Below are 15,732 nucleotides of genomic sequence, written 5' to 3'. Positions count from 1 at the left end.
GCTTTTATAAAACAGTAACACAAAAGAGAAAATAAATCAATGAGGTACCAGCCAACATTATGGATAGAACAGAATCTCACGTATCAATACTAGCATTGAATGTAAATGGTTTTAATGCTCCATTTAAAAGATACAAATTAGCTGAATGGATAAAAGCAAATAACCCAAATATATGCTGTTTCCAGAAAACACATTAAACTTGCAAATATTCTCATGGATTCAAGGTAAATGGGTGGAAAATATATTTCAGGCAAATGGAAACCAAAAGTCAAAAGGAGTAGCTAATCTCTTATCAGATAAAATAAACTTTAAATCAACAATGATTTAAAAAAAGACAAAAGCCATGATTATATAATTATAAAGGGAGCTTATTCAACAAGAAGATACAACAATCTAACACATATATACCTACCATAGCAGTTCCCAGACCCATAAAACAAATTCTACTAGATATAAGCAAGGAAATAAACAACAGGCATCATAATAGCTGGAGAATTCAACAATCCACCCATAGAACTGGACATATTATCAAAGCAGAATATTAACAAAGAAACACTGGAATTAAAGGGAATTCTAGAACAAATGGACCAAACAGACACTTACTAAACAATGTACCTCAAAATTGCAGAATATACATTTTTCTCATCAATACATGGGACATTTTCCAATATAGATCATATGTTAGGCCACAAATCAAGTCTCAGCAAGTTCAGGAAAATTGCAGTCATACTCTATATCTTCTCACACCATGATGAAATAAAACTAGAAATCAATTCCTAGAGGAACTCTCAGATCTAAACAAAGTCATGGAAATTAAACAATGTACTGCTGAACAATCTTTGGGTCAATGATGAAGTCAAGATGTAAATAAAATTTTTTCAGGTTGAATGACAAAGACAACACAAGGTCCCAAAATGTCTTGAATATAGGAAAAGCAGTGCTAGGAGGGGAGCTAATTGCCTTAAATGCTTACATCAAAAAGATCACAAATTAACAACCTCATGTCACACCTCAAGGAATGAGAAAAAGAAGAACAAGCCAAACCCAAAGTTAGCAGAAGAAAAGAATTAACAAAGTGCAGAGCAGAACTAAACAACATGGCAAAAAAAAAAAAAAAAAAAAAGAATACAGAGGATCAACAAAGGCAAAAGATGTTTGATGTTATTTGAAAAGATAAAATTAATAGAACATTAGCTAGACTAATCAGAAATAAAAGGGACTCAAATAAGCTCAATTAGAAATGAAAAAGGAGACATTAGAATTGATACCACAGAAATACAAAATATCATCCTTGATGTCTGCTAGAAAACCTAGAAGAGATGGATAAATTTTTGGAAACTCACAACCTCCCAAATTTGAATCAGGAAGAAATAGAAATCCTGAACAGACCAATGATAAGTAGAAACATTGGTATGGCAATAAAAAAAATCTTCCAACACAAAAGCCCCAGACCAGACAGATTCACAGCTGAATGCTATCAGACCTACAAAGAACTTGCACCTATGCTACTGAAACTGTTCATAACATCACAATCATCTCTAACTTATGCTGTGAATTCAATGTTACTCTGATACCAAAGGCAGGAAAAGAAATAACAACAACAAAAAGAAAAGTATAGACCAATATCCCTCATGAACATAGATGCAAAAATCCTCAAAAAAAATACTAGCATACCAAGTCCAACAGCATGTCAAAAAGATAGTTCACCATGATCAAGTGGGTTTCATCCCAGGGATTCAAGAATGGTTTAACATATGCAAATCAGTGAACATAATTCACCACATAAACAGAATTATTAATAAAAACAAGAAGCATGTGATCATCCTACTAGATACAAAAAACCATTTAGTCAAATTCAGTACTCCTTCATGATAAAAATACTCCAATAACTAAGCATAGAAGGAACATATCTCAAAATAATAAAAGTCATATATGGCAAACCCAAGCCAACATCATACTGAATGGGGAAAAGTTGAAAGCATTCCCCCTAAGAACCAGAACAAAACAAGGATGAACACTGGCTCCACTATGTTTAACATAGTGCTAAAAGTACTAGCCATAACAATCAAGCAAGTGAGAGAAATAAAGTACTAGCCATTCTCAATCAGGAAGGAGGAAGTCAAACTATTCCTGTTTGTTCATGATATGAACTTCTATCTAAAAAACTCAAAACATACACTGAGAAAGAATGCCCTATTTAATAAATGCTGCTGGGAAAACTGGATAGCCACAAGTAGAAGAATGAAACTGGATCCCTATCTCTCACCATATGCAAAAATTAACTCAAGGTGGATTAAGGACTTGTATTTAAGACCTGAAACTAAAAATTCTAGAAAAAAACATAGGGAAAACTCTTCTGGACATTGGCCTAAGCAAATAATTTATGACTAAAACCTGAAAAGCAAACACAGCAACAACAAAAATAAATTAATTAAAATAGAAAGTTTCTGCACAGCAAAAAAGAAAAAAATCACCACAGTAAATAGATAACCTAAAGAATGGGAGAAAATATTCATAAACTATACATCTGACATGGGGCTAATCTCCAGAATCTACAAAGAACCCAAACAAATCAGCAAGAAAAGAATAAGCCCATCAAAAAGTGGACAAAAGACATGAGCAGATTATTTTCAAAAGAAGATAGACAAATGGCCTACAAACATATGAAAAAATGTTCAGCACCAGTAATCATTGAGAAATGCAAATTAAAATTACAAGGAGATACCACTTTACCCCTGTCAGAATGACCATTATCAAAAAGTCAAAAAATAATATATGTTGGCACAGATAAAGTGAGAAGGGAATTCTTATATATTCTTGGTAGGAATGTAAATTTGTACAACAAATGTGGAAAGCAGTATGGACACTCCTCAAAGAACTAAAAGTACCATTTGATCTAGCAATCCTACTACTGTGTATCTACTACCTACTGAAAGGAAAATAAGTAATTTTTTCAAAAAGACACCTGCTTCAAAAAGACTAGAATGTTTATCACAGCATAATTCACAATGACAAAGATAGGGAATCAACCTATGTGCCCATCCACTTATAAACTGATAAAATATGGTATCTCTGTGTGCATGTGTGTGTATACACACCATAGAGTACTACTCAGCTATAAAAAGGAATGAAATAACATCTTTTGTGGCACCTTGGAACCGGAGGCTGTTATCCTAAGAAGTATCTTAGGAATGGAAAAACAAAAACCAAATGTTCTCACTTTTTCATCTTCTCCTTCTGGAACTCCTAAAATTCAAATACATATTTACTTAATGGTGTTCTGTGTGTCCCATAAGCTTAATTCATTCTTTATTTTTATTTTTTGCCTTACTGGGATTTGCAAAAGACTTATCTTCAAGTTTAGAAATTCTTTCTTCTGCTTAATTTAGTCTATTATTGAAGCTCTCAATTATATTTTTTATTTCATTCATTTAATTGTTGAGTTCCATAATTTCTCTTTCTTTTTTTGGTGATACCTATCTTTTTGTTGAATTTCTCATTCTACATTATTTCCCTACATTATTTTCTTAATTTTGTTGGATTGACTGTGTTCTCTTGTATTTTGCTCTGTTTTCTTAAGATCATTATTTTGAATTCCTTTCCAGCCATTTAATAGACTTCATTTTCTTTGGAGTTTATTACTGGAAAATTATGTGTTCATTTGGAGGTGTCATATTTTCTGCTTTTTTATGTTTCCTGTGTCACTATGTTGTTATCTGTGTATTTGGTGTTATAGATACACCAATTCCAATTTGTGGAGTTGCTTTTGTAGGGAGAGTCTTTTTTCTTAGATGTGTTCTATAGTGTTAGTTAGGTGTGATACTTTGGCTTTGGGTCTGGGTGGGTGTAATATTGTAGTCTTTGTATTATTTCTTCAATTGTAATCAATTTTTATGGTGTTTTCAAGTGCCTCAGTGGCCTAGGCTGCAGTGTTGGAGATCATGGCATAGCTTTGCTGGGTGTAGAAACATAAGGAGGATTAGCCTTCATGCCTCGGTGTGAGGGGTGCACATATATGCACACAGTAGTTCTGCTGTTGGAGAGAGTGGAGACACTGGCAGTGGTGGGCCATGAGTGGACAAGTCCTCAGGCCTCTGGGTTGCACATTCAGGCCCATGGCAGTTCTGCCACTGGAGAAGGTGGGATGCCAGCATTGGTGGCAGGCTGTTCCCCAGGGTGTAGTATGCTACGTGGGCTCAGATACCATGGCTGTGACTATACCATTATGTCCAGCTGGTGTCACAGTGCTCTAGCCTTCTGGGTGGATGTGGTATCAGCAGGGCCCAGGACATGCAGGGACCCCAAGAAATGATGGAGTTTTCTTGGGCCCCAAGAAATGATGCATTCTGGTGGTAGTTCCACCCTTAAAATGACATTGTATTTCAGTGGTCTGGATCTGGGGGAGTGGAGATGACCCAGTGTGAATTTCTTCTCTGGAAGTATGCAGTTGCTTAGATTCCAAGTAACTGTTTACACTGGGCTCAGGTCTTTTGAGGGCTATGGGGTCTTCTTGGAGCTAGGATTGCAGATGTCTGTGGTGGGAATATAGAATGCTGGGGATCTCCCACTTTCCTTTTTCCCACAATGAGGAGTCCCTCTTGGCTACAAGCTAATCAATCCTGGGTGCTTTTTACCTTCTCTATGCTGCCATCCTGAGTTTCTCTTCCTTAGCGGATCTTTATCACTTTTCTGCTGAATTACAGTGTTTTCCTTTAGATCTCTGTTCGATGTATGGTTATCTATTTGTTGTTTGGGTCCTCCTTTGTGGAAGAGGTGAGTGCTGGGCACCTCTAGTCAATCCTTTTGTTGACATTTCTTTCAACCAATTTAACCACAATCCATTAATTAAATATGCCCACAAGCAATTGTAGCAGTGGCAGTATTAATAGTAGTAGTAATAACAACAGTGATAATATAGCTTAAACTTGTACTTACTAGTTGCAACGTGCTGTAATAAGTGCTCTACCTATATTAACTAGTTTAATTCTCACAGCAATCCCAGGTGATAGGTTCTATTATTAACCACATATTACAATTATGAAATTAAGACACAGCAAGGTCGAGTAACTCACTCAAGTTTGTATAGCCAGTTATTACCTAACCTAGTATCTTCTAACCCAGGATGGATGGTTCTGAAGTCTGTGCTTTTAACTTCTATGCCAGTCCATCTCTGCCTTTTGCAGCATCTCTTGCAGCTGGAAAGGAATATGATATTTTTAAAAGGAAACCATATTTTCTTTGGCTCTTTCTGTCAAATACAGTTTTGAAGGTGTTAGTCACTTTGAAAACTTGGGCATGACTATAGAAAATGAAATGTGGAGTTTTTATAGCCCTGGTCCTTTTGGAATAGGTTATATCTTCTCGGAAAGTATGTAGGATCTCTCTATGGGAATGTGGGGCTAGAAGAGGACAGTCTTCATCTTTGGTGTTATTGACTAACTTCCATATGTCTTGGTTTCATTTTTAGCCACATCTAAATTAACTTCCAACTGCTCAGTGATATGTTTGTTCACCCAGTATTTGTACTCACAAATCTGATTTCCCCTACTTCCCAGTCCTGTAATCATAGGTAGGTTATTTAATGTCTTTTGATTTCGGCTCCTTCATTGTGAAATGAACAAACTTACTTCATTTGATTGTTGGGAGAATTAAATGATATATTTAGAATATTTTGTTCAGTGCTTGGTGCTTTCTAGGTTCAATGCTATTATGTGAAGTATGGATAGTTATAGTGAGGATTGTAGAAAATAGGCTGCAATTCCTCTCTTTGAGTCAATTAGTTAATTAAAGCATAAATAATAAAACTTGGAAATATCATCATATTGCATTATGATATGATTGCCTCCAAAGAGGTAAATACATTAAATTTCATGGAAGTTCCAAGATGGGTGAAATTCATGGTCTAGAGAGAAGGGGTAGAAGGCTTCACAAGTGTGGCCAGAGTATGGGTTTGAAGTATTGTTTGAAGGCTGGCAGGATCACAGGTATATTAACTATATTGGGATAGTATTTTGGATTAGAGAAACAACATGAAAAACTAGAGAAGTAGGAACAAACTCATATATTTGCAGGATAGTGATGAGGCTACCTCATCAGAGAAAAGGGTTTATTTCAAGCATGCTGAGAGAAAAGACCAGGTAGGTAAGGATGGACCAGACTTTTGGAATGTTGCACGAAACCGTACCTTTCTCCACCCTGTTCTTTTGCCTGATGTGCCCTTCATAGGCAACTCCAGTTAAGAAAAACATGACCATTCTTGAAAGGCCAGTTTGAATATTACCTCTTGCAAGAACACTTTTCTCCTCTCTCCATTAGAAGGAATTTCTTCTCTCCCATGAACTCTTAGCCTCGTTTATCTTTATTACACTTATCTAGAATGACCACAAATGCTGGTGTGCCAAGGTCATTCTGAGTTAAGCCTGTTATCCCATTGTAATTATTAGTGGAGCACCCTTTCATTCTAAAATATGTTCTGTTTTTATGATAAAATGTAGGGTCAACTACTTATAACTCTTATCACTTCTCTCTCGTGTTCCAGTAGTTACTCCTATTAAAATGTTCATGTGAGCAGAGACCCTATCTACTCATCTTTGTATTCCCAATAAAGATCATAATAATTATTTATTAAATGAATTTACATTAGGAGACTGAAAACTCTGGGAGTCTAAGTCTATATTCTTAGGCTTTTTTGTGTGCCTAATATCATCTGGTATTATACCTGCATATACTAGGGCCTTGATAGGTTTGCAAATTTAATTAGACATCCACAGGGTTACACTATTTCTGGAGTGTGCTGAAGATGACTTTAGCACGAACTAGAATTGTATCCACATAAATCTTCTCTTTTTTTTTTTCTCACTGCTTGCTAACCTATGCACGTTTCTCACTGACAGTTTGGGTTGGTTTTAAGGCCTAAAGAAAAATTTTCTTTCAAAAATCCAAGGTGTTAAATCAAGAGTCAAATATATGTGTATTTACTACAGTTGTGCGTGTATGACTAAGACAGCTCCATTTTACAGTATTTAGACTTTTTAATTACTAAGTCCCTGTAAGGAAATTTGAGATAAAAATTAATGAAGATGGATGAAATTTCAATTGATTGGAACATTGATTTAATAGTTCACTTAACAAATTATATTGAATTTTTAGTTTTGTTTCAATTAGTATTATTTCTTTGGGTTTCTATGTGGTATTTTTACTCTTGTTTTATAACCTTTTATGATTTAAATGGCCCTACTAGATTTCCTTTTCTTAAAATGTCTAAGAAGTTATACTAGCAGATGTTAAAAGTAATAAAGGGTTTTATCTTCCCATATTACTTATTTTCAGAGTAGTCATTTGGCTAACTCTATAAGTATCCTATTATGAAGTATCCTGATTATGAGAGGAAATTGGAGTTACACAAGTATGTGAAATCTTGGTTTGCAACTTGGAATCTTTCTGTTTTATAGGATTAGATTCATTTCCCTCCATGTTCTGTGGATTAAAAATGCCACGGTTATTTTAACTTACATGCCCATATCACTATACATTAGGCAACTACCCTGAGGTTAGATTCTGAACCCTATGAAAATAGAGTGTGTGGAAAATTAAAGTTACACTACTGAGGGCCCTTAAACTGAGTCTCTAGAGTAAATATATACTTTCCTATGCGCGGCACAACCCTGTGCTCACCAACATTCCCATGAGAAGAGCTACTCCTTTGAAATACTTTTTGGTAAATGCTCCTTTGTTAGGCTGTTTTCATGGGCTTTCTTCTTCAGATTTATTCCCTTTGTTTTAAAGAAACCATGGAATCGCTGTCAGTTTGTTTCTTGTTCTTTTTAACCTTAGAGGAAATTTTCCTAACCTTGGCACTGCCAACATTTTGGGCAAGTTAATTCTTTGTTGTTGTTGGCTTTTTTGCACATTGTAAGATGCTTAGCAGCATCCCTAACCTCTATCCACTAAGTTCTATTGGCACTTCCTGTCCCCAGTTATGGCAACGCAAAATACCCTTAGACACGTCAAATGTTTCCAAGGGAAGGGGGTGCAAAATTGCCTCTGGTTGAGACCTATTGCCTTGGAACCTCTGTGGAAACCTTTTTAGAAGGTGGAAGAAACAATGACCTTAGAGCAGCAGTTACCAGTCATGCGACTTACATAAGTTGTTTGACTCCTCTGCCACGGTTTCTTTACCAGCAAAGTGGGGATCATAACATCTTTTGGAGTTTAGATTTCAACAGAAACTACCAAGAACATAGGAAGGTCCTGACACATGATAGTCACTGTCATTCTTATTTCAGCTAACTTTTCCAAACCAGTGATTCCAACCTAAGAAAGGGTGTCTCTCTTTCTCTTTCACCCTGCAAACAGAACATGATGAATGTGGCAGCGGGCAGCACAACTGTGACGAGAACGCCATCTGCACCAACACTGTCCAGGGACACAGCTGCACCTGCAAACCAGGCTACGTGGGAAATGGGACCATCTGCAGAGGTAGGATTGCTGCCTTAGGGGTGAGCTGTGAGCTGCTGCCCTGCCTGGGCTGTTGGTGCTGGTGTGGGAGACCCTTTTGGCCACTCTAGTGGCTGAACACGGCCAGAGTTGCTACTCCTGGTTTATCAGTTGGCAAGGGTCACTGTGCATCAAAGAAAAAGAAAAATGCTTCAAGTTTAGCATTTGTGTTGAAAGAAAATGGTGAGGTGTGAGTCAGAGGCATGGTTCCACAACTGGATGGCTCTGTTCAGCTTTGACTCTTGGCTTGAATCTGTGAGGGAAGTTCTGACTGCTGATGCGGGCTTTCCTTTTCTCTGAGCTCTGCTCAGAGGACAAGTAGACATGGTTCCTGTCCACACTTGAACTATCTGCTTGGATAGGAAACTTAAAGTTTTAATCCCTCTCTGTGTTTGGGAGAAGTTTAGCAATTAAGAAGCCAGTGCTCTGGCTTCCCTCTACATTTAGAAGAAAGTTAAAATTCCTCCTTCTAGCTTATGAGGGTCTCGATTGGAATCAGAAAAGAGCCCGAGTAGCCAAAGCAATCTTGAGCAAACAGAACAAATCTGGAGGCATCACATTACCAGACTTCAAACAATACTACCAGGCTTTAGTAATCAAAACAGCATGGACTGGCACAAAAATAGAGACATAGACCAATATGCATTGGATTGGAGCAGAATTTTAATAAAAGATTGATTTTATTCCATGTTGGTGAGGGTGGGGTAAATATATAGCCTCATACATGACTGTGACTATACCTTTTGGACAACGATTTGACGACCAATATTCAAAGTAGGTATTCTCTTGATTCCATCCATTTTACTTCTTGGAATGTATTCTGGAAAAGTACAAGCTCCTCATGTACAAGTGTAAACATGTACAAGTTTACATGTACATATATACATGTAAACATGTACATATAGTGATGTTTTAACAGCATTGTTTGTACTCACTGAACACTGGCATATTCATTTTATGGAATAGAATGCAGTGGTTTGAAACTCTAAGCTTGTGTATGTATACACATGGGCACACACAAATACATACTTACCCACACACTGAAAGATCCTCAAGACGTATTTTTGAGAAAAAAGAAAGAAAAATAAAGTTACAGGACAATACAGTATATAGTATTATCGCATATCTAAGTTAATATAATATTTAAAAATAACTGTATACATACATATGTAAATGTATAAAGACTGGAAACATGCAAACTATTCATTTGATTACCCATGCATGTGTAGAAAAAAGAATATTCACTTATTGCTATAAATTCCATATTATTTGCATTTCTTCCAATAGGAATTTATACATGAATATTTGGGTGTGTTTTTTTTTTAAGTTCCATGAGGCACATAAACTAGTGCTCAGTTTTTAAAAAAAGCTGAAAAGCTGAAGATATTTCCAAAACAAAACAACAAACAAAAACATCAATATAGTTCTGTGGATTATCAAGCCTACTGCTGGTACCTGCATGCTAATACTGTAAATCTGGGGAGCAACATAGGAATTTTATTTTAATGCATATTTTTCAGAATTATTTTACCTCATAAAATAATATTAATTTCCCTTGTTCAGTGAGTTTATGTTTGCCGAGTCCTCTCTTGCCATTGTGATAAGTGGTGGCTTCACCTTTGTGGCGTGTTGAAAGTCCAACTGTGAAAAATATGAGTTCAAATAATGTTCCTGGTGTCCACAGACTCTGAAGGAAACATATCATCCCTTGAGGTTATGAATTAGGGAAAATGATTGTCTTAAAAGGATTGTCATGACCAATTGTGTTGACCTTAATAAGTGAGGGAGAATCCCGTGTTTTATAAATGTTGCATGGGAAGACAATTTGGTATAGTTGAAGAATAAGACAAAGAGCTTAGAAAGCCGGGGCTTATACTTGCTTTCATTGCTGGTGTGTTGTAACATCTATATTTTTACATATTAAAAATTGATTAGTATCACTTTCCCTGTTTATCCAACAATGTTTCAACAAAGAATTACTAAGGGGATATATATTGATGTGTTTTAAACTATAAAATGCCATACCAAGTGATGGCAGTATTATCATTGTTATGATAAAGAAGAAGGAAGAGCCGGGCGCGGTGGCTCACGCCTGTAATCCTAGCACTTTGGGAGGCTGAGGCGGGCGGATCGCTCAAGGTCAGGAGTTCGAAACCAGCCTGAGCGAGACCCCGTCTCTACCAAAAATAGAAAGAAATTAATTGACCAACTAAAATATATATATATATACAAAACATTAGCCGGGCATGGTGGCGCATGCCTGTAGTCCCAGCTACTCGGGAGGCTGAGGCAGTAGGATCGCTGAGCCCAGGAGATTGAGGTTGCTGTGAGCCAGGCTGACGCCACGGGCACTCACTCTAGCCTGGGCAACAAAGTGAGACTCTGTCTCAAAAAAAAAAAAAAAAAAAAAAAAGAAGAAGGAAGAGGGGAAAGAAGAAGGAGGAGGAAGGTTCATGGCTTGGCCTGAGCCTGGGCCTTCGCCCTGTGTAATCCAAATTTGTGACTCAGTTTCAGGGCATACATTGTATAGTTAACTTTATCACCTGTAATTGAGACATTTAGAGTGAGAATTGGGCAAGGATAACTGGACAACCTGAACTAATTCTTTTTTTTAAGTGTTAAATATATAAAAGCTTTTATAGACATGGTAGTGTTCATAAACTTGACTACATCCAGGTAGAAATAAACAGTTACTGCTTCTATTAACAAGTGTTCCACAAGGCGGCCGTTCCTAAAACGATACTAATTGGTGTGAATTCTCTCCAGTGGCTTTGCTGGCAGCTAATATCCATGGAAGGAGTTTTTTCTTCATGTGGATGGAAAATACCCATTTGTTTCAACAACTGTCAAGTACGTGCAAGACACCTTGTTGGGTGTGTTCGCATACGTTATCTCATTTAGTTCCCACTGTAACCTTGGGAGATTGATGGTGTTATTCTAATTCACAGATAAATCTTGAATAAGACATAGTTGGATCTGATTTAATCCAAAGAGTTGGATGCTTTTAGTTTTTCCCTCCTGTTTCTTTTCCTCTCTTACCTTCCCTTCTCTTTTTCCATTTCTTTTCCCTTCCTCTTCCTCTGTCTAGCCGTTCATCTTTTAACTCCTTCCCTCTGTCTCTCTGTATTGTAACTAGAAACTGAAAAGAAAAAAAAATGAGAGTATAATGATAATACATAAATTAAAAAAATTTTGTTCACATATTTGCTAAACAAACTAAAGTACTTTTGAAACTATGCAACATGTGTTGCTAAATATTTTGGCCTTTGAGGTTAAATGGACAAAATGCCTGCAAACAGTTTCGAATCAGATTTGCATAACCTGACATGAGGGTTAGGCTTATCTGCAGAAGAGTGTTTATCTGCTTTCCCAGGCCTGCATTAATGCTGCAGTGGATGGGGGGCTTTCACTAGGCAGTTGTCAATACATAACTGATAGACTAAGCCTTCTTTCTTATCCGTCATTAGCTCTGGATAAGATGTGGTGATCCTTGAAAGCATTCTTGTCTTAATGACTGATCATATTGACATTTATTTTATAAACATACTGTGAATGTGAATTCCGTGTCTGGAGCATAGTTCTGGGCACCAAAAGACATGCTAGACAAGGCCCCTGGGGATTTCACCATTCAGTGTTGTAGAAAGATTTGAACAAATGCTTACAGCCCAATAAGACAATTTACAAAATGGTATTATCTCATGTGAAAGAGACTTATAAAGAATTACTCCAAATATAGAGCCATGCGAAAAGCATATGTATTGGGTTAGGATTCCTTTGTTGTATGTAATAGAGATCTACTGGCAAAGCTGGCTGTGTGATTTACAGAGCCCAGGAAAAAATGCAAATGTGGGCTCCTTGTTCAAGGGCGGGAAAGACTTGCCCTATAAAAGTACTAAAATATAAGGCATTTCCCTTTTTTTTTTCATAGTCTCTCTCTCTCTCTTGTTAAGATATTTTGCATTTGCTCCCTTGAGCATGGAGATAATCTTGACATGAATGCTGACCCTCATAGGTGCTTCAGGCCCATCCTGCCACTTGGCACACCAACTTTGGGGTTCTCAGATTCCCTGACCAATGCGCCATGACCTGGTCTGGGGCAGGGAAGTTGAGTCAAGTATCTCTCCTTTTCTCTAGCCTTCCATCCCAATCCACAGCAGATGGGAGACTCCCACCAGTATTGCAGTCTCTGCACCAGCTCCCTGCATCACCTGTGGAGTGTACCAGGGTGCTGCCAGCTCAGTGCAAGTATGGCATCACCATGCTGTGCCTGAGGACACCAGAGCATGTGTGCCCAGCCCCAAATCCTCATGTCATGTCTATGCACAGAGCCCTGCTAGGGCACTGGCAGCTGGGTGGGGATGAAGAGTCAGGGAGGAAATCCTGGGGCCAGTGGAAGAACCCATCCTAGAGAGGCAGGAAGGCACTTGGGAGGTAGGTGGGACCACACATGGGCTAAGGCTCCAAACCCAGAGCATGCTCCATGGTCTCACTGGACTTCACTTACAAAACACATTCAAATATGAAATTATTAAGAACTTCAAGATGGTGACCACAGAATATTAAATCCCAGGCAAATGGTCATTCTGAGTGAGGTGCCTTGTGTGACTGCCCTGGTCACATGCTTCTGAAGTTGGATATGTGTACTGCCTAGTAGAATTAGTTAAATCAACGAAGTTTTTATTATCAGCTTCCCAGGTGTGTCATAGAACCTAAGAGTAAAAAGGTGTCTTGCACTTAGGAACAGATTACTCTGGGAGCTTGAATGCTAATAGTATTCTCTCCTCCTGTCTCCTTTCTGTTTCTGTGTGTTGTCTTCACATTCTCTCTCATTGCAGACTGAAATTCTGTTTGTCCATATGGTTGAGAGTCAGCTCCCATGTATTGCTGTCTCAGAAACTTGATCTTAGCAGGGTACCTGAGATGAGTAATCTCTTGGGGATTAATTCACAAGGAACAAACTCACAGATGACAGACATACTATGGAAAAAGCTAACTTATTAATATATTATGAGAACTATTGTGCTTTAAAGAGTGCCTAGGAATACCACCTTTGTTTTTCTTACCTACATTTGGAACCAACTGAGAGTCAGATAAGGAAATCAAACTATTGGAGACCAAAATGTCAACATGAAAACTTACAAAGGTTATGCTGGAGAACATGGCATGTGTGTGGGACAACAGTAGCATTCATAATATGGAACCCCCAAATTAGGCTCTGCAGCCAATCACACGTGAACCAGGGAAATCCATGGACCATCTCCATGTGAGCGAAGCTTCCTCTTATACTCTAAGGCAGGTGGAAAAGCCCAGAATGGGTGTTTCCTGCAGGCATGTTGATCGCTAGAGCATAAATGAGGAAAGAGCTGGACTACACATGGCCAACATGTCCAGTTTCTTCCTCCCACTCTCCAACAATCAGGAAAGGAAGAGAGGGTGGGCCAAGAGGCCAAGGGGAAATTGCTCTTAGGGAAATCAGATAAATGGAAAAAAAGCATCTCCTCCCTTGCTCCCCACCTACTTCTATTTAGAAGTGGCAAAATGTTTGTATCTATCTACCATTATCTTATCTTCACAATTAAATGAAAGATGTGGGGAGCCTATAAATAATTTTAAAATTCAGAATTATTTAAATGAGAAATCAGAGTGAAGGAGTTAGCTGGGGGTTTTATAGGCTCATGACCTCAGTATCTATTCACTGCATGTAACCATATCCACCAGAGACATGGTCATTTTGGAGAATATTCTAAAGTCTAGTGCAAGGTACTTGCTCAAATTCCTCCAGCATTTCAGGAGATATTGGGTGGCATCAAACTCCTAGTGTCCCCTAAATGTCCTTTTGTTTTTTAAAGAGTAGCTTGATTAATCTTACCTTTCCTGGTGTTTATTTTCAAGCCATTCAGTGGGACTCTTTAATGACTTTATGGCAATGTAAGTTCCCTTCTGCTAGCCTTTCAAGCCCTGGAAGCCCACCCTGATGTCTCAGGCTGCATGAGCATCCCTTCTTTGTGCTCCAAGGTACCCTTGTAACACTTAACCCTTTTCATCTCAAGCTACAGTTGTCTGTTTACATGTCTGTTTCCTGTAGGCATAGCTTATGTATCTCTGTAATCAACATTTAGCACAGAGCAGAGCATAGTATAGTATAGTGCTCAGAAGTTTCTTGATGAGCAAACACATGAAGGTCCCTTTCTAATAGAATATGCACTTTTGTATTTAGAAGATTTTATAAAAAACCAAAAGTCTGCCCAGGACATAGGTGTACAAAGGTCACCCAAGCCTTATCCCCAGCCCAGGAAACCACTGTTCCCAAAGATAGACAGGCAAAGCAATATTAATGTCTACTGGCTAATGGATGACTGGCTTTCAAAGAAAATCATTACAATAAAGTTGAGTTCACTGTAGAAATTCCAGGAACATTGGTAAATCTTTATGGCCAAAGGAATATTCTAGGGCAAAATTGCCTGCCAGGAGGAGGGAGGTCAGACATGCCTTATCATACCCCCCTCCCTTCTTGGAGACTTCCTTTGTAACCCATTAACAGGCCTAAGGGTATGCAAGACAAACCTGCAGGTCTTCAATTTATGCAACAAATGGTGGCTTATCTCTGGTAAACAGTTTATGTTAAAACATTCCAGGTCTTTAGACAAAGCTTCATGTCTTTAGCCAATTACAATCTAAAGAATCTTTAAACCCACCTATAACCTGTAACCCCCCCCCCCCTTGGAGATGGCCCTTTGGAGGGCCAAACCAATGTATGCTTCCCACATATTGATTGATGGCTTTACGCATAACCCTTGTCTCTAAAATGTGCAAAAACCAAAATGTAACCCAGCCACAGAGAGCCCACTTGCTCAAGGCCTCTTGGCAGTGGCTCCGGGTCATGGTTCTCAAATTTGGCTCAGAATAAATCTCTATAAAATTAAAAAAATAAATAAAGCACTTTAGAATCCTGTAGTGTTCTGAAGATACTCATTATGAGCATGTTTACATTGAGCACATGTATAGAAGGGCTGCTGCTTAGAAATTTCTGTTTGATGAGATGCTAGATAAGCTGCGTACAAGGAAAACACAGAAAGCCAGAAACAGAAGGCCAGAGAAGTTTGATATAGACAGAAAGATTAATGTGACAGCTCATGCTAGAAATGCAAACAAAATCCTGAATTAAATAAGTGGAACAGATATCTCACATGTACAAAGATGTTTTTCAGAGGCTCACAGGCAGTATGTGAGGAAGGG

The 15,732-nt window shown here is 38.0% G+C and overlaps 1 protein-coding gene across 2 annotated transcripts in view; it reads left to right on the top strand.

The window, feature by feature from the left end:
• The window catches only part of NELL1 (neural EGFL like 1), a 761,891-nt gene that overhangs the window by 471,169 nt on the left and 274,990 nt on the right, over positions 1–15,732 (top strand). For both annotated transcript variants that reach the window (XM_012735524.2, XM_012735523.2), the window contains exon 14: positions 8,356–8,478. In XM_012735524.2, the coding sequence (XP_012590978.1) occupies positions 8,356–8,478 (123 nt within the window). The remainder of the gene's footprint in view (positions 1–8,355; positions 8,479–15,732) is intronic.

Source organism: Microcebus murinus, chromosome 4 (assembly GCF_040939455.1).
Source record: "Microcebus murinus isolate Inina chromosome 4, M.murinus_Inina_mat1.0, whole genome shotgun sequence".
Taxonomy (NCBI): Eukaryota; Metazoa; Chordata; class Mammalia; order Primates; family Cheirogaleidae; genus Microcebus; species Microcebus murinus.
Note: the sequence above shows the minus strand (reverse complement) of the source record. Positions and strands in the feature narration are given on the sequence as shown.